This window comes from Felis catus, chromosome A1 (assembly GCF_018350175.1).
Source record: "Felis catus isolate Fca126 chromosome A1, F.catus_Fca126_mat1.0, whole genome shotgun sequence".
Classification (NCBI taxonomy): domain Eukaryota; kingdom Metazoa; phylum Chordata; class Mammalia; order Carnivora; family Felidae; genus Felis; species Felis catus.
The window spans coordinates 208,196,896-208,214,751 of NC_058368.1; the positions used below are offsets into that span (position 1 = coordinate 208,196,896).

A 17,856-nucleotide genomic window follows, 5' to 3' on the forward strand; every position below is an offset into this window, starting at 1 on the left:
AGAGAGAGGGAGATAGAGAATCCCAAGCAGGTTCCATACTGTCAGTGCAAGGAGCCTAATGTGGGGCTTGACCCCACGAACTGTGAAATCATGATCTGTGCCAAAATCAAGAATCAGACCGAGCCACCCAGGCACTCCTGCCTTTAACTCTTGGAAGTACAGACCCATTACTTTTTCCTCAGTGAAAAATGGAGATCATTTTAGGCAATGGTACATTTGTCTGTGAAATGTATTGAATGTTTTGGAAAAAGGAACATCATGTGTAATAACGCAGTGGAGCCTAAAGTTGAAGAAGTAAACAAGTGCACCCATTGTGATGAGCACCAGGTGTTGTATGGAAGTGTTGAATCACCAAAGTGTACACCTGAAACTGATTTAACACTGTATGGTGACTATACTGGAATGAAAACAAAAGAAGGAAACATAAATGAATCACGATTATGGATTCTGTGAGTTATTATGCCTTTTCAAAAACTGAGAGGGTTGTACAAAAGGACAAACCTTTATTTAACTTAGTGGTGATTGTGTACAGTCTGTTGCGTCTTTTAATCTGAAAATAAAGCAGAACCTATCACTTAGAAATCTCACTTTGTGTTTGTGTTGGTTTTTTAGGTGACCCACAACACAACTGTGAATGGCAAAGATACAGTTCATCACTGGAGTTGGGCCTCAGACATGCCCCTAGAGTGCACCACCCATTCTGTGGCAATTAGATGCTATGTTGACGATCCTCATTTCTCTGGTCGCAAAGAGTGGAGTGACTGGAGCCCACTGAAGAACATTTCTTGTAAGCTTATATGTGAAAAGCTTCCGTTTCAAATGAATTAGATTAATCTTGCTTAAGGTTTAGTTTAAGCTTTAAGTTCTCCGAACGCCACTTAGCGTTATGAGGGTCACCTGAGGATCTTCCAAGTCTCTCTCCCAGAACATTTTGATTCAGAAACTCTGGGGTAGGAGTCAGGAATCTGTATTTTTAGAGATCTTCCTGAGTCATTGGATAAACGTCTAGGTTTGAAAGTCACTGTGGTAGGCGTTGAAGGACATTTAAAAATTTTAGGTAGATGTTATTGACGTCAAGTTTATATTTAAAAAAAAAAAAAGGCTCCTAGTTTCTTGCCCACAGAGCAGATCCATATGAGCTGCAGAATTATTGCAGAGAACATGGGGATCTGTAAGTGTACTGAACTCATCTGCACCCTGAATGGAACTCATGCAGGTAGAACGTTGGCAGTGGGAGAGAAGGCCTGGAAAATTGTCAACACCTAGGCTGATGTTTATTGTAGATCCACTCTAGCAACAGCGTGGAGAAGTGGATCCGAGGAAGGAAGGACTGGAAGCAGGTAGATGAGTAAGGAGGGTCTTTTGCAGTTCAGCAAAAGACAGTGAAGCTGTAAAGTAGGGCACTTGGGTTTGGAAATGAAAAGGGAGAAAAGTTGTGAACACTGAAGACACAGGATTAAAATTGGTGACTGTGTGTTTGGTAACCAAGAAATAGAACCAAATGTGAGTATTAGTTTGGGCGGCTGAGCAGCTGGTGATGTCTTCCACTGAGGCAGAAAATATATGAATGAATTCAGTGGGGAAGATAAATTCATCCTTAATATGTTAAGCTTGAGGTGCTTATGAAGTGTCTGGGTAGCAGTGTCTCATAGGCAGTGATTAGTAGGAGCTGAAGATCTCTATTTGAGAATCATCAACATACATGGCTTCATATTGTTTACGTCTGGAGGTTAACATGCTCAGGGAAAGAGAAATGGGGACCAGGGATACACATCTTACAAGCTTGAATGTCTAAGGGTAGGATGAAAGAAAAAGAGGCCAGCAAAGCAGACAGTAGCCAGAGGGTTAAGAGTAGCCCGGTAAGAGTAGCCCGGTGGGGTAGAGTGGTGTAGAACCCAAGAGAGAAGGGAGTTTTGAGAAGTTAGAGCTTAGGCAACACACCCGATGCTGTGGATGTCAAAGGGAAGGGGGACTGAGAAGTGGCTGTTGGACTGAGCAATTTAGGCCAGCAAGACACCTTAGTGGAATGGTCAAGGTAGGACCCATATTGTGGTAGATTAAAGAGTAAGTAGGAAACTAGAGATAATTAAAAAGATTGGACATTTAGGAAAATAAAAAGGTGTGGCTTTAACCAGCAGGGAATTAGGATTAAAGAAAAAGTTTGTTTAAGATGTAGAATACTTAAACATATATTCAGGCTGATGGAAAGTAAGAAGTCGGCCCTAAATACATAGAATCATTTCAGAGGAATAGAATTATATAATGAGTGACTTTTTCTTGCTGTGGATTTTTTATGTGTGGATATAAACCCATTTAATTTGAACCTTTACACTTCTTAAGACATTAACCTGTGACCTTAGCTATTGGCCTATAGTCCCCTGCATTCCCCCACCATCACCCATCGTAAGTAGATAAGACATACCTACTTTTATTTCTTGTGTAGGTAGGTCTTGCTCCTTTGAAACCTGGGAGGTCATACCTTGTCTTTGGGCCACCATTATTACAAAACACTTCATAGTATGTTTTGTATACACTGGGCTATTTTATGATAAAATGCTTCTAAAGTATTTGTGATTCCTTTTGCTCTTTCTAGGGTCTCCTGATTCCCAGACGAAGGTTTTTCCTCAAGACAAAGTGATACTTGTAGGCTCAGATATAACATTTTGTTGTGTGACTCAAGAAAAAGTGTTATCAGCACAGATTGGCCAAACAAATTGTCCCCTTATTCATCTCGATGGGGAAAATGTTGCAATCAAGATCCATAATATTTCAGTTTCTGCAAACAGTGGGACAAATGTGGTTTTCACAACAGAAGATAACATATTTGGGACAGTTATTTTCGCAGGATGTAAGTATATAATACTGAAGAAAGAGTTCCTAGTAGTCTGTTTTGGTCCTCTTTGAAAGCTTTAATGCTGTTTCCAAGTGATGGGGGATGGTGCTATTTCTTTCTCTCTTTTTTTAATTCTTTAGTAAGTTATAGATGAAGGCATCCAAATTTTTGCTTGTTTTAAGATGAGTTCTAATCTTTTATTTATATAACGTGAAGGTTTTGTAAGAAGATTTGCAATATCCAGCCGGTAATTTTTAAATTCTTAGTTAACAGCTGTGTTGAGTCAAGGGTAATTAGTATATAATACTTCTTAATCCTGCATTGTTCAGGAATTATCTCATATAACAGTTGACCCTTGAACAAAAAAATAAGTTCGAACTGCATGGGTCGGCTTATACATGAAATTTTTTCAGTAAATACAGTACAGTACTGTAAATGCATTTTCTCTTACGATTTTCTTAACCTGTTAAATAGCTCACTTTATTGTGAGAATATAATACACAGAATATGTGTTATGTTAATCAATCGTCTGTTATTGGTGAGGCTTCCAGTCAACAGTAAACTAGTAGTTAAGTTTTGGGGGAGTCAAAAGCTATATATAGATTTTTTTTAAGTTTATTTTTTTAGTAAAAAAATACACCCAACAAGGGGGCTTGAATTCATGACCCCAAGATCAAGAGTCGCGTGCTTTTCTCATTGAGCCAGCTGGGTGCTCTTGCATGTAGATTTTTGGGAGGTTCCACGAGAACTTCGTGGGAGGTTGGTTCCCCAAGCCCTGTGTTTTCAAGGGCCACTCTGTGTCAGTTTCCCGCCAAAAACACACCTTTTAAAATTAAAAAGGTAAAACGTCCCACCTAATTAAAACATATCTTTTTAAAATTTAACTTTAAAACATACCTTTTGGAGCACCTGGGTGGCTCAGTCGCTTAGTTGAGCGTCCGACTCTTGATGTCAACTCAGGTCATGATCTCAAGGTTGTGGGATGAAGCTCCACGTCAGGCCTCATGCTCAGCACAGAGCCTGCTTAGGAATCTCTGTCTCTCTCCGTCCCTCTCCCCTTCTTGCTGTCTGTCTGTCTCTCTCTACAGTAAGTAAATTTTAAAAAATTTAAAACATACCTTTTAAAACTTACCCCAATTAAAGAAATTGTAATGATTTTACACAAAAATCTTTCAATAGTGTATTGCAGGCTTCTGTGACTTTTAAAGTAATATATTTGAGAAGGAGAAGTAACTGGAGGACATGCATGAAAGGGCCCCCTCTCCCTGTTTGTGTGTGTAACATATGCTCCATTACACAGGGGCATCGTTACTAATGTGGTCACTCCTGCAGTTCTAAAAGTACAGGGTGTTTCCAGAAGTTATTGTGGGAGACTGCCCTATTTATATAGCTTGTGTTGAGTGTCCACAGGGACTTTGCGTTTCGAGCTTTTCTGTCCCCTCTCCCATGGCAACTGTCCTGTGGCGCACTGATGGCTTTGCCTCCAGCAGTTCTTGCTTCCCTTCCTCCCCCGCAATTCTGAATTCGAGGCGGAGTTTGGGCTAAAGGGTCTCGTGAATAAAGTGTGTGGAACGTAGTGAGTGGGTTTTGTGATTTTCTTTTGCTTGTGTGGTGATTTTTCTTAAACTTTTTTTGATTCTCAGCTGTGCTCTAGACCAGCAGCTCTCCACCTTTCTATTCCTTCTGTTGAAACTTAGGAGGAATTCTGTCGATTCACTGATACACTCCCAAGGGAATAACCAGGCTTAGGTGCACTTCTCAGTGATGGCTGGAACCGTGTTCCCTTTTTGTCTTCCCAGAAATGCATTTTGCAGCTCAAGTGAAAGTGAGATTATGTTCAAATTTAAACTTTAGAAATTTCTTTCCTAATGGAATTTTAGGAAATGACTTGCAACATTCCTCATAAATGATCATGGAGCATATAAACTGGGAACCAGTGGTGTATGTAGTGAAGCTACCTGATAAGTGATAACCAAAAAATGAGACAGCCACTTAAAAGTACAAAAGACAAAAATTAAAACTCAGAAGATGAGAATATCCATCAAGTTTTTATTATTTCTAACAGTGTTCTAACCTTCTGTCACATAGTAGGACAAACCTATTTAATTCATATATTAACCTTCATTTGTAGCATTTGGTGGTTGAAATACTACTTGTTAACTCTGGAGCAGCGGTAGCATTTCCCTTCAGAGGGATTTCTTTAGGGACTTAACAGCAAGTGCAGTTTATGGTGTGAGTTAGGGATCAAGAGTCATTATTTTCTTTCCCTCATGGATATCGTGTTAACTGGCCATGTGTTCAAAAGACACAGTAAAAACCTACCAGGATTTTGGTTTGAGTTACATTAGATCTATTAATTGAGGAGACCAGTTTAGGAGAATTTTCATTCTTTCTATACTGAGTTATCCAAGCCAGGAACATGGTCTATCTTTCCATTTAGTTAGGTCTTCTTTGATTTATATTGGTGATAGAAAGTCTTATGTATCTTCTAATAAATTTATTCCTATGAATTTGGTGTTTGGTGCTAGTAGTAACAGTGGCTTTTTTTCCCCTTAAGTTTATTATTGTAATTGCAAATAAATTTATTATCCAGCAGACAGAAGAATACTTATTTATCAATACTTGTCAGTGTTTGTTCATGAGCTAATTTAGTTCTAAGCAAAATAGATCTTATTTTATAAATACTATTTCTTCAGTAATCATTCAAAATTATTTTCTTTTTTTCTTTTTTAAGGTTTATTTATATTTGAGAGAGAAAGAGAGCACGAGCGGGGGAGGGACAAAGAGACGGAGACAGAATCTGAGACGGGCTCCAGGCTCCAAGCTGTGAGCTGTCAGCACAGAGCCTGACATGGGGCTCGAACCCAGGATCATTGAGATCATGACCTGATCCAAAGTCGGATGCTTAACTGACTGAGCCATCCAGGCGCCCCTGGAGTTATTTTCATAGATAGTGCCACTTCAGCATTAAACATTGACCTAAATACTAATCTTTCATCATACTTAAAGCATTTTAACAGAATACACTGTGACATAGAATTAGAGTGTTTAAATATTTATGTCAATGTCAGATTTCATACTTGCTCATTTGAAAACATTTTCATAAAAAATGGCTTTGTTTTTTAAATTACATTTTCTATTTGCTGGTAATACAGTTGATTTATACCTAGTTTTTACCTAGCATCAGGTGATTCCTTTATAAGTTAATCTATTTGGGAAGACAGTACCTTACCTTTCAGATCCTGCCCTCTCATATTTTTTCTGCCTCCCATCTTCCCTTCTTCTTTCTCTTTGCTCCTGTTATTTGGATTTTAACTATTTCAACTTAACATATCTGCCAAATACTAAAATAATCAGCATTTTTAGTGTACTCAAAAATTTGGTATGTCATTCTAATAAAATGACTTAAAGTTTGGCCTTAGATTTAAAACAGTTTTCAAAACAAATATGTCAGTTTTAGTCTCACTATGCCATTGTTAGACTTCAATATAAACACTGATGACTTCTCTTAATGTTACCTAAAATATCATTTATGGACATTATTCTATCTCAGGAAGGTATGGGAAATTTGCTAAGTCCTTTTCAGTTACTCACACAGTCTAAGAACGGTTTTTATAGTTTTTTTTTTTATTTTTTTTTTAACGTTTATTTTTGCGACAGAGAGAGACAGCATGAACGGGGGAGGGGCAGAGAGAGAGGGAGACACAGAATCGGAAGCTGGCTCCAGGCTCTGAGCCATCAGCCCAGAGCCTGACGTGGGGCTCGAACTCACGGACTGCGAGATCGTGACCTGAGCTGAAGTCGGACGCTTAACCGACTGAGCCACCCAGGCGCCCCTAAAGTTTAGTTTTTAAAAAATAAAATTATTGGGACACCTGGGCGGCTCAGTTGGTTAAGTATACAACTCTTGGTTTTGGCTCAGGTATGCAACTCTTGGTAACCGTTTGTGGGTTCGAGCCCCACGTCGGGCTCTGTGCTGACAGCTCAGAGCTTGGAGCCTGCTTCAGATTCTGTGTCTCCCTCTCTGCCCCTCCCCTGCTCATGCTCATGCTCTGTCTCTGTCTCTCAATAATAAATAAACGTTAAAAAAAAATAAAAAAAAATACCAATTTCTTTTTTCTTTTTTCTTTTCTTTCTTTCTTTCTTTCTTTCTTTCTTTCTTTCTTTCTTCTTCTTCTTCTTCTTCTTCTTCTTCTTCTTCTTCTTCTTCTTCTTTTTTTTTGAGAGAGAGAGAAAAGAGGAGCAGGGGGAGAGAGAGAGAATCTAAACAGATGCAGGGATTGATCCCATGACCCTGGGATCGTGACCTGAGCTGAAATCAAGAGTTGGACGCTCAACCAACCGAGCCACCCAAGTGACCCTGGAAATAACCAATTTGTGTAACTAGTGTCCAACACAGAATTTTCCATTATTACTTTAAAGGTCTAAGACACACACACACACACACATTCTTTTTTTTTTCTTGTTTTGTCCCTGCAAAATGAGAGGGAATCATTTCAATAAAGAACAAAAACCAAAGAGCAGTAGTCACTTCTGAATTATAGGAAGATGCAGCATTTCACCAAGAGATACTTTATAAGTAATAGTCCTTGCAACTTCTTTAAGAACTTTGAAACTTGTAACAGGACCCGTGTTGACTTTTAATTTGAATTGGAATTTCTTTTCAAATCACAGTTATAAATGATAGATATTGATACTTTTAACCTGTAAATTTTTCTGACTTGTTGGATCCAGGTTCCTCTGAGAGATTTGGTAGATTTTGAGGCGGGTGGGGGGGTCGTTGTTGGGGAGCTTCCAAATGAGCTAGTAGTCATTCGTCAGCATATTTTAATCCATCATTTCTAATGTAAAATCAACTCCAAAACATGCTACAGAAATTCCTGCATTGTTCCAAAGGTAAAGTGTAAACACGAAGTTATTTTCATTTTTAAAAGAAATTGTACAAAACATAATTAACATTTGTGAAACATGTTTTCAGGGAAATTGTTTATCACCTGTAACTACATTTTTCTTCCCATTAGATCCACCTGATATTCCTCAAAAACTGAATTGTGAGACATACGATTTAAAAGAGATTATATGTACTTGGAATCCCGGAAGACCGACAGCACTGGTGGGCCCACGCAATACAAGTTACACTTTATTTGAAAGGTAAAGATCACTAGTGAGGGAAAAATGTCAGACAGTGAGGAGTACATTGGAGGGGTATTAAATGACATAGGGAATGCTCTCATTTATGTTATGAGCAAGATGGAAAATCCAGTATGCTGTATGAAATTGGATATGCATATTACATGCACATAGACTATGTTTGCATGCTCTTTTAAAAATCCTGGAAGAACCCTCAAATACGAACAGAGGCTATTTCTGGGTAGTAGGCTTCTGGCCGATTATTTTCATCTATTTTCTGCATCCTCTACGTTTTCTTCCCAGAGTCTGTAGTAACATCTATAATTAGAGATATAAACTTTTTAAAAAGATTAATTATTAGAAATTTTACCCACCTATTTTTTCCTGCAGCATTTATCTCTCTTGCCATTTTGAAATTATTTTAATCTTGTTGCTCTCTTAATTCATAGTTTCTCAGGAAAATATGTTAAATTTAAAAGAGTTGAAGCACCAACAAATGAAAGCTACCAGTTATTCTTTCAAATGCGTCCAAATCAAGAAATATATAATTTTACTTTGAATGCTCGCAATCCTCTGGGTCGCTCAGAATCAACTATTTTAGTTAACATAACTGAGAAAGGTAAGCTGCTTCATAAACCAGTGTCTTAAAAATAATTGTAGAAGTGCTGGAGTGTCTTGAGATTAATGAGGAGTGCTTCCAGAGACTACTTTTTACTATTTCTAGTTTTATAAATTTTTATAAATTAGTTTTATAAATTTTATAAATTTATAAATCCTTAAAAAATCCTTAAAATGTATAATTATGTTTCACCATTTTATTGAATTCAGATAAAAATTTGAATTAGTCGTTTTCACAGAAACTTTAAGTGGTCTTATCTAATAGGTTTTGATTCCTGAAAAATGTTTTGCCCCAGTTTTAAAAGCTTTTTATTTTAATTATAGACTCACAGGTGGTTGCGAAGATATAAATTACAGCCCCGTGACCTCTTCACCTAGCTTTCGCCATTTTTGACGTCTTAGTAACTATATAGTATCATTTCCAAATGAGGCAGTTGACACTGGTACACTACTGTAAACCAGGCCAGTGAGCTGGCCTGCTGACTTTGCCCAGTTTTCGCAAGTTTCTACGTGCACTTAGAGGTGTGTGTGTGTGTGTGTGTGCGCGCGTGCGTGCACTTCTGTGCAGTTGGATCCACGTATAGGTTCACAGAACCACCAACACAATCAATATAGAACTGTTCTATCTCCACAAAGGAACTTCTTCTTACCCTCTTGGCAAATCCCCTCCCCCACCCCCATCCCTCCCCCACCCCCACCCTTCCACCACCCCTCCACCACCACCCCTCCACACATGCTCTTGCATCCCGCTCCCTAGGCAATATCCAATCTGTTATTCCTCTCAGTGCTTTGTTATGTTGAAAATGTTATATAAATGGAATCATACAGTGTATAACCTTTGGAGATTGGCATTTTTTACTAAGGGCAGTATCCTTGAGATCCATCCAAGTTGCTGTATGTATCAGTAAGTAGCTTGTTCCTTTTTATTGCCGATGATTCCGGAATTTTTAGCATCCCTGTTAATGCATAGCTCCAAATAGAACTTAAATATGGTCCATCTTCTTAGCGTTCATTCCTGTGGGCATTCTGCTGCATCGGGTCCATACCAGCCTCTGCAGCACAGAACGGTGACATAGAGGCCGTCTCTTAGAGACTCGGTCACTGAGAAAGGCTTAAACCAAATGCCATTAAAAAACAGACTGGCAAGTGATTAGTAGATGACCCAGTTGCCTTGTTTGTAAACATAAGTACACTTCATCAGCTATTCCTTCTCATCATTTTTGTTATTTCCTGGGTTTTCATAAGGTCCAAACAGCTACGTTTTATACTTGAGTGGTGGTGTTTGTGTGTATTTCCCTGCCCTCTGCCTTTCAACTTTATTTTCCCATGTTGCTTTCCTTCCGCTCACATGGCACGCGCACTGTCATCAGCATCACTGCGCCTTTGTTCTTGCTCAGAGCCCAACCTGAAATGCTTTTCTGCATCTGTTCTGCCATTTTGCTCAGATTCTCCCTTCAAAGCTCCTCTTAAGACTCTTCACTCTAAGACTTTCCCTACCACACTGACGTCTAAACTCCAGTAGCTGTTAATATCTCTGCCACACATTTCGAACTCAGCATATGTACTCTTGTTACTTTTCTTTTTGTTTGTCAGTCCCCTAGTAAGTTAGAGGTTCCTTAAAGGTAGAGATTATGCTTCTACGACCTTGTAGTATTCCTGATGGCAGTGTAGGAACCTTGAGTGTGGTTGGTCCATGAAAACTGTGGGCATGATATCAGCAGTAAAAGTGAGCTTTTGTGTTCCATGGATACTGAGTGGAATATTGTTGATCAGTACTAATGATACCTCTTTCGTTTTTCGGGGTTTTTTGATTGTCATTTGTCATGTTAGAAAAGAGCTTTTAAAATGATCTCTACAAATTGTATTTACAGTTTATCCTCGTATTCCTACTTCAATCAGAGTGAAGGATATTAATTCAACAGCTGTTATACTTTCCTGGCATTTACCGGGCAACTTTGCAAAGATTAAACTTTTATGTCAAATTGAAATTAATAAAACTAACTCAGTACAAGAATTGGTGAGTAAGATTCTTCTGTAGACTTGCTTTGAGGTTACTTTAGATAAAATACTTAGTTTTCAAAAAGAATTGAGTAAATTGAGGAGCGCCTGGGTGTCTCTGTCAGTTAGGCGTCCACTTTTTAAATTTTTTTTTTTCAACGTTTATTTATTTTTGGGACAGAGAGAGACAGAGCATGAATGGGGGAGGGGCAGAGAGAGAGGGAGACACAGAATCGGAAACAGGCTCCAGGCTCTGAGCCATCAGCCCAGAGCCCGACGCGGGGCTCGAACTCACAGACCGCGAGATCGTGACCTGGCTGAAGTCGGATGCTTAACCGACTGCGCCACCCAGGCGCCCGGGCGTCCACTTTTGATCTCAGGTCAGGTCATGATCTCACGGTTCATGGGATCAAGCTCTGCATTGGGCTCTGCACTGACAGCATGGGGCCTGCTTGAGATTCTCTCTCCCCCCGCCCCTCTGCCCCTCTCTTTCTCTCTTTATCTTTGAGAGAGTCTCAAAATAAATAAATAAACTTAAAGAATTGTGTAAATTGATATGCATAGGCTCTCAGGTTATTTATTATAGAGATTTACTAAGAACTAAGGCACTATACATCAATGTAATAATGGCTTTTTATTTAGTACTTGAACACAGTTATAATGCTGGATATTATTAGAACATGAGTTGCACTTTTATTAGGTTGTTTCCAGGTCTAGTATAGCATCTTGCACATAGCTAGTGCCCAGTAAATTTGTGAATGAATGAGTAGTTTTTTGCCATAGCCGCCAGCATGAATTAATGGACTAATAATAAGCACCAGAGAGAAGGTTTCAGACTGCCAAGTGCAGCAGTAGGAACAAGTGAGTAAGTGAGAGCATGACTTTTTAATACCGTTTAGATACTTAAGGTTGACTTTTATACTGTACCGTCTTGTAATTTGTGCTAAGTCCCAAATAAAAGAGACTGTAATGAAAATATTCATTGGAAGCTTATTGATGGTTGCTACAAAACTCAGAGGCCAAAATATAACCCCGAAAGCTTTGTAATTGGGAGTTCAGAGGATTTCCTGAGGCATGCACATCCCCAAATTTGTTTAAACTGTTTCATTTTTTATGTAATTTAAAAAAGAATTTGTTGACTGTTCCGCATGTTTAACACCAAACTAGAGGTTCTAAGTGCTGTATTAAAAAATGCACAAGACGATGCCTGCCTCGAAGCTTCCAGATATACCTAATGTACTTAAATCCTCAAGGTCATCTTAGATTAGTAAATCTGAGGCTTACCATATATTAAGGCTTATTGTATTACCATTAGCCATTGACCGATGATCAAAATTTATATCATCTTCTCTGCATAATTTAATTGATCATTATTACTTAGATCCAGTATTTGGATTAAAATGACACCGAAGTTGTTTGGTTGTTGTTGCAGAGCATAATTTTACCGATTTGGTAGTTACGTAAAAATTAAAATGTTTTGGTGGCTGAACTAACTTTAGTGCTCTAAAGGCAAACTCAGGTGGACATTTAGTCAATTTATGTTACACATTTGGGCAGCTTTCTTATCAAAAAAAAGTATGTGTGTATAAATGTGTGTTTTTAAACACATGACATTACTTATACATACATTTGCATATTTATTTGCTCTCTAATAGCGGAATGTCACGATCAGAGGAGTAGAAAATTCAAGTTATCTTGTAGCTGTGGACCAGTTAAACCCATATACTGTATATACTTTCCGGATTCGCTGTTCTGCTGAAACTTTCTGGAAATGGAGCAAATGGAGCAATGAAAAAAAATATTTAACCACAGAAGCCAGTAAGTTAACTAAATGATTTATGGCTAAATATCACTAGGGATCCTGAAATTTTACAACTTTTTTTTTTTTTTTTAATGTCACCAAATGAGTAAAAGGAGAACACTTGAATTGTGTAATTGTATAGTATCTGCTCGTAAAATGTCATCCAGACATTTTAAATGGTGACTCTAAGGTTTGGGATAGTGTGGACAGTTACTTGGCCCGTGTTGTGTGGGAAACTCTAGGTCTGTCTGCCGGATGATTGCAGCTGTCCTAAAATCATGCAGAGGAAACAGACTGGAAGCTGTGCTAAGATTACGGGGTGATTTTGCTCACAGTCCTTTCCTCCTTTTCCTAGAATTTTAATTCTGTTTTAATTCTGTTCAGTTCTGTTTGCTGAAGACAATTCTTGATAAAGAGAATTTGTTGGAATTTTTATTTGCGACCTAGGCCTGAGAAATGGATGGGGCCACGGGTCTAGAACTACTCTTCCTGCAGTACACCAAATAGGTCAGAATAGGTGCAAAATTAGTTGACTGGTTTTCTGAGTATGATAATTTCCAAAGACAGAATGAGATTCTATCCTTGATGAATCACATGTCAGCTTTGAAAATCAAAAACAAAAAACTTAAAAATAGGTATAATTTTCAGGAGTCATTCAGTAAAAGATAGCAAAAGCTTTATTTAAACGGGATACCTTGTGGGGGGGGGGGTGTAAAACTTCTTCCAAAAATTAATGAACAGTAAAACACAAACTGATAGGTATTGATCCAGACTTTGCCTCTCCACAGGAAGGAAGGTTAGAAAGGTGAGAGGGGCTTTGCAGTATTGTGTCCAGGTGGTTTGGATCATCAAAATGGAATCCCATGCATGAATCCAGAGACGGAGAGTGTTAGTTATTCATTGCTGCCTGACAAGTTACCCTAAAATTCAGGGGCTTAAAACAGTAAACATTAATTCTCTCGCGATGAGTTTAGGTCAGAAACTCAGAAGCAGCCTAATTGAGTACCTCTGGCTTCGAGTCTCTTGTGAGGCCACAGTGTGGATGTGGGTGGGGGCTGCAGGCTTGCCTAGGACTAGAGAATCTGCTTGAAAGATGGCTCGCTCAGTGGCTGGTCCTCACCACACAGACCTCTCCGTAGTGCTGCCGAGTGGCCTCATAACATGGCAGCTAGCTTCCCCCAGACTTAGTGAGGAGAGAGAGACCATGGTGCCTCCATGATGCCTTTTATGACCTCGCCTCGGAAGGGAGGAGCCATCGTGTCTGTTGCACTCTGTGTCACACAGGCTGATGCTGATACAGTGCAGGAGTGGACCACACAGGCAGGCATATCAGGAGGCGTGACCAATGTCATTGGTCATTTGTAGACTGGCTACCACAGGGGCCTTTGCCTTCGGTTGACAAGCTGTTGTTGCCAAGAGGAAACACTTGATTCACACCTCATTAAGATGACAGCATTAATTCACTTAACAAATACTTATTGAGTACCCGCCATGTATCAGGGACTGTTCTAGTCACCAGGGATATAGCAGTGGATGAAACAGTCTCTGCCCATGGAGTTTATAGGCTAGAGGATTAGAAATAAAATTTTAAACATAGTATGTTGGGAGAAAAATAAAGCCGAGAAAGGGGACTAGGGAAAGAAAGTGACGGGGGAAGAGGGGTTGCAGTTTTAAATAGGATAGCTGGAAAAGACCTCACTATTAAGGTAACATTGGAGCTAAGATCTAGAGCAGGCAAGGTAGCAAGCTACACGGGGAGCCAGGGCAGGAGAGCTTCCGCGCACAGGAAGAGAGGTCACAGAGAGCTCAGGAAGCCTGAGGCAGGTGTCCTCAACACGTTGGAGGAGCGGGACACCAGGAAGCCCGTGCTCGGCCAGAGCCCACCTGAGCAGGAGGAGGTGGGAAGATGTGAGCCAGAGCAGCACGAGCCTCAGGTAGGGCCTGAAGGGTGATTTTAATCCACTGGAAGGGGCCTTATGTCTTGCAGACGTTGAGAGCTCGGCTGTTTCATCCCTTCACTTCTAAGTGGAAGCCACTGAACTGCTTCACATTTTTATGGAGAATTCCAAAAACCTAGAAAAGAATCTCAAGCGCCGCTGTCTCAATTATCGATAGTCTCAACTGACATGCCGTACATGTCTTCGAATGCTAACTTTTAAATCTCTTTCCTAGTTCCTTCAAAGGGACCAGATACTTGGAGAGAGTGGAGTTCTGATGGAAAAAACTTAATAATCTATTGGAAGGTAAATGTCCAATTTTTTTTCCTTAGGTATTTAAATGATTATATATGCTAAACTTGCGTGTGGTACTTGGGTTCTCCAGGAGACTGGATTTCCCAGACTGGCTCTTTGCAGCACTGCTGAGAATCTAACCTGGTACTAAAACCCCCCAGACCCCTCATCACTACTGAATCACCACGGCCAGTGTGGTGAGGGTCTTCTCTGTCGGATCGGAGCGTTCTTTACTTTGATTTCATGAGGACTGGAAAGGACCTGAGGATTTTGTGAATTCCATCCACGACTGTCACTTCAGCCAGAAACACCTCAAGAAGTCACAAGTTAGAATCTTAGTTGTGTTGGTGCTACATTTTTTATCTTGAACACATAGGAAACTTTTTACATATTTCGTGTGTACTTTGTTTCCCTTAAGTAAATTGCATTATTATATGCCACTTAAAATTTTTGCATTTGGGTGGAAAATTAAGTTGTAAAGTTTTGTAAAAATTTTAGATACAGTGTAAATTGCATTCTGTTTCCACAGTTTTTCTCTACTAGAGCAACCGTTTTTGTTGCTATACTCGTTATCTGATTTGCAGACATCAAAAACCATTGTTTTCCACATCAGATATTATAAGAACAGTCATAATTGGATTTCTTTAAATAGGGAATTCTGTTGTTGAAAGTAAAACTATTTTTGCAAAAATTTGATGTCAATACAACTTTGAGTGAAGTAAGTCTTTGTGCAAGTTCGCTCTAAGTTCTGTTGCTTTGTGGTGGGCTGTATATGACCCCTCTTACTCATTTTTTTAAATGTTTATTTATTTTTGAGAGAGAGAAGGGGAAGGGAGAGAGAGGATCCCAAACAGGCTCCCCACTGTCAGTACAGAGCCAGACACAGGGCTTGATCTCATGAACTGTGAGATCATGACCTGAGCCAAAATCAAGAGTTGGACGCTTACCTGACTGAGCCACCCAGGTGCCCCCCCTCCCTTACTCTTGATTAGAAAATCCACTGGCTACCCAACAACTGTCTGTCACATTTCATGATAATATAGTAACGATGATACAGTCACTTCAGTATATCACTTCTCAGCCTTTTGGCTAAGATCAAGTGTAGTATCTGTTCTTAACAGTTTAGTATCCGATATGTCCTCTATCTGAGAACAATATAACACATGCATTTTTGGAATCAGGAGACAGAATAGGAGCTTGCTCTGTCCATTTCACACTTCAGCCTGGTACTGCAGAACCGGTACTTCAGGTATAGAGAAAATCTGTAATGTTGTTCAAACTAGATGAATGCTTAACTGAAGCTTAAAAATACTGAAGTGATTGTAACTTTGGTGACTAGGTTGATGGTTCTGCCATTTGTCAAGGACGAGCATATTTGGGTGAAAATTAAGTTGTTTGGGGTTGAATTTTTTAAATCTGTTTTTAAAAATCTGTGCCAGTGGGATATCCAAGCAGAGTCTAATAGGTGGTGGTTTGATGTAAGGCTCTGGAGTTCGGGGCAGAAGTCGGAGCTAAGACACAGCTTTGAGTAGCATGTAACTGGGATCACTCAGGGAGAGCACGCAGGGTGCAGAGAGGCCAAGGACGGACCCCTACGTGAAAACAGCATAAAAGGACCAGCAAAGGAAGAGGATCCAGCAGAGGAGAGTGGGAAGGGTAGATGGGCAGGAAGACCAGATGAAAATAATATAGCAGAAGCCGAGAGAGGGGGTTCTGTGAAAGAGTGAGCAGTCAGCATCATCTGATGAAGCCCACAAATCTTGGGATGATAATGGGTAAGGTAGAACAGGTCATCGGAGAGTCACTGGGGACCTGTTGTGGAGCAGTGTTTTCAGCAGAGTTGTTTCTGTTTTTAATGAGAGAGATAGAGAGACATAGTCTAAGTGGGGGGGGGGGGGGAGGGCACAGAGAGAGGAGAGCGAGAATCCTAGGCAGGTTCCGTGCTGTCAGCACAGAGCTTGACGTTGGGCTTGAACTCACGAAAGCGCGAGATCATGACCTGAGCCAAGATCAAGGGTTGGACGCTTAACTGACTGAGCCACCCAGGCGCCCCTTCAGCAGAACATTGATACCCAGGTCTGTCTGGATTAGAGGCTTCCATGCGTCATCATATAAATTGGAGCAGTGGTTTTGAAAAGCAGTTTAGCTCCATAAATAAGTTTGAATGTTTCCTCATGCCCAGTAAGTCTACTTTAGAAATCCATAATAAAGAATTAATCCTAACTATGAAAATGAAAAGTGGCACTGAAAGGTGCACCAAGTATTATCTTAGTATTGTGAAAAATTGGAAACTACTTAAATTTCATTTATTTAAGGAATATTCATGTCAGCTAGTAAAAATACTACATAAAATATAAAGCTGTTAAAGTGTATATATTATAGACAAGTATATTATAGAAAGGCAAAAAAAGATAAATTGTATAGAATGATTAAAACAATGTTAAAAAATCTACATCTTAGAAAAACAACTTGAAGAAAGTATTAAAATGTAAAAGTATTTAAGAGATAGACATGGGAACATTTTATAGTTTTTTTTTTTAACTTTTGTATAATTTCCAAATTTTCGGGTGATGAGTATGTACTGGTTTGATAAAAGAGTAAATATTTTTTAAAAACTGTGATGCCACAGGGGCACCTGGGTGGCTCAGTCAGTTAAGCGTCCAACTTCAGTTCAGGTCATGATCTCACGGTTTGTGAGTTTCAGCCCCGCGTCAGGCTCTGTGCTGACAGCTTGGAGCCTGGAGCCTGCTTCAGATGCTGTGTCTCCCTCTCTCTGCCCCTCCTCAGCTTTCACTCTCTCTCTCTCTTAAAAAATAAACATTAAAAAAAAAATTTTTTTTACAGAAAACTATGATGTAGTAATTTTTCTAAGTTTTGTTTATTTATCTCTACACGCACAACCCTGAGGTCAGGAGTCACATGCTCTGCTGACTGAGCCAGCCAGGGGTCCCTCATGCCATAATTTTTTACATTTTGCTGGGTAGAGCAGTCATTCTTACTACTTTTTTCGTTTGTGTCTGAAAAACGAGGCTAAATGCTGTTTTGTATTTACTTAATTTTTAAATTTCTGTGTGTTCTTACTGCTTACGGTAAGTATAGTTTTTCTTCAGTATCACTTTCCTGATGTATCCTGGTCTCGTGCCTTTTAAATCTGTGTTTTATACTGTTAACAGCTTCATCTATTCCACTGTTACCTTGTTGTGATTAACGCAGTACCTGGTTTAGACTTCATGGATGGGCCTGCC

The 17,856-nt window shown here is 39.5% G+C and overlaps 1 protein-coding gene and 1 non-coding gene across 4 annotated transcripts in view; both read left to right on the forward strand.

Moving 5' to 3' along the window:
- The window catches only part of LIFR (LIF receptor subunit alpha), a 79,123-nt gene that overhangs the window by 40,132 nt on the left and 21,135 nt on the right, over window positions 1-17,856 (forward strand). For all 3 annotated transcript variants that reach the window (XM_045037924.1, XM_023238979.2, XM_023238982.2), the window contains exons 6-12: window positions 613-787; window positions 2,594-2,848; window positions 7,855-7,984; window positions 8,413-8,582; window positions 10,453-10,598; window positions 12,235-12,397; window positions 14,553-14,623. In XM_045037924.1, the coding sequence (XP_044893859.1) occupies window positions 613-787; window positions 2,594-2,848; window positions 7,855-7,984; window positions 8,413-8,582; window positions 10,453-10,598; window positions 12,235-12,397; window positions 14,553-14,623 (1,110 nt within the window). The remainder of the gene's footprint in view (window positions 1-612; window positions 788-2,593; window positions 2,849-7,854; window positions 7,985-8,412; window positions 8,583-10,452; window positions 10,599-12,234; window positions 12,398-14,552; window positions 14,624-17,856) is intronic.
- LOC111557052 lies at window positions 15,681-15,876 on the forward strand. The gene has a single exon (XR_002736813.1). It is a non-coding gene; the product is annotated as a U2 spliceosomal RNA (small nuclear RNA).